The 388-nt window shown below is 46.4% G+C and overlaps 1 protein-coding gene across 1 annotated transcript in view; it reads left to right on the top strand.

Annotated features, from left to right (window-relative positions):
• Positions 1 to 388, top strand: part of LOC119587940 — a 3,967-nt gene that overhangs the window by 3,015 nt on the left and 564 nt on the right. Inside the window, exon 4 of the mRNA XM_037936652.1 lies at positions 155 to 312. Coding sequence (XP_037792580.1) covers positions 155 to 312 — 158 coding nt within the window. The remainder of the gene's footprint in view (positions 1 to 154; positions 313 to 388) is intronic.

Raw genomic sequence — 388 nt, 5'->3', positions numbered from 1 at the left:
GAGGTGGAGGCGAGGAAAAAAAAAAAGCGCAAGCCCACCTACGTAAGAAATGACAATGTCTATATTAACCAATGATTCATTATCATTTCCTATCACAAAATGATAAGGATAATAACAATAATCGGCCCTTCCTTATCTCATATCTTACCAACAGGCGTGACAAAGTACTCGTGGGTGAACTCCAAGACGTTTGGCTCCCTCCTTTGCTTCGAGGCCCTCGGCGCTCTCGGAAGCAGCGGCACTCAGGGGAGGAATTCGCTCTACGATATCCTTTCCAGACACCACCTGTGCGTGTTGAGGCCTTTCAAGGAGGTAAGCGAACTCGGGATGCACCGTTTTTTATTTTGGTCGAGGGGAGGGTGTTATTTTCGGAGGGATAACTTATTAT

The sequence above is a fragment of the Penaeus monodon genome, chromosome 23, assembly GCF_015228065.2.
Source record: "Penaeus monodon isolate SGIC_2016 chromosome 23, NSTDA_Pmon_1, whole genome shotgun sequence".
NCBI classification, from domain to species: Eukaryota; Metazoa; Arthropoda; class Malacostraca; order Decapoda; family Penaeidae; genus Penaeus; species Penaeus monodon.
The sequence above is the reverse complement of the archived record's forward strand: the minus strand, read 5'-3'. Positions and strand labels throughout refer to the sequence as shown.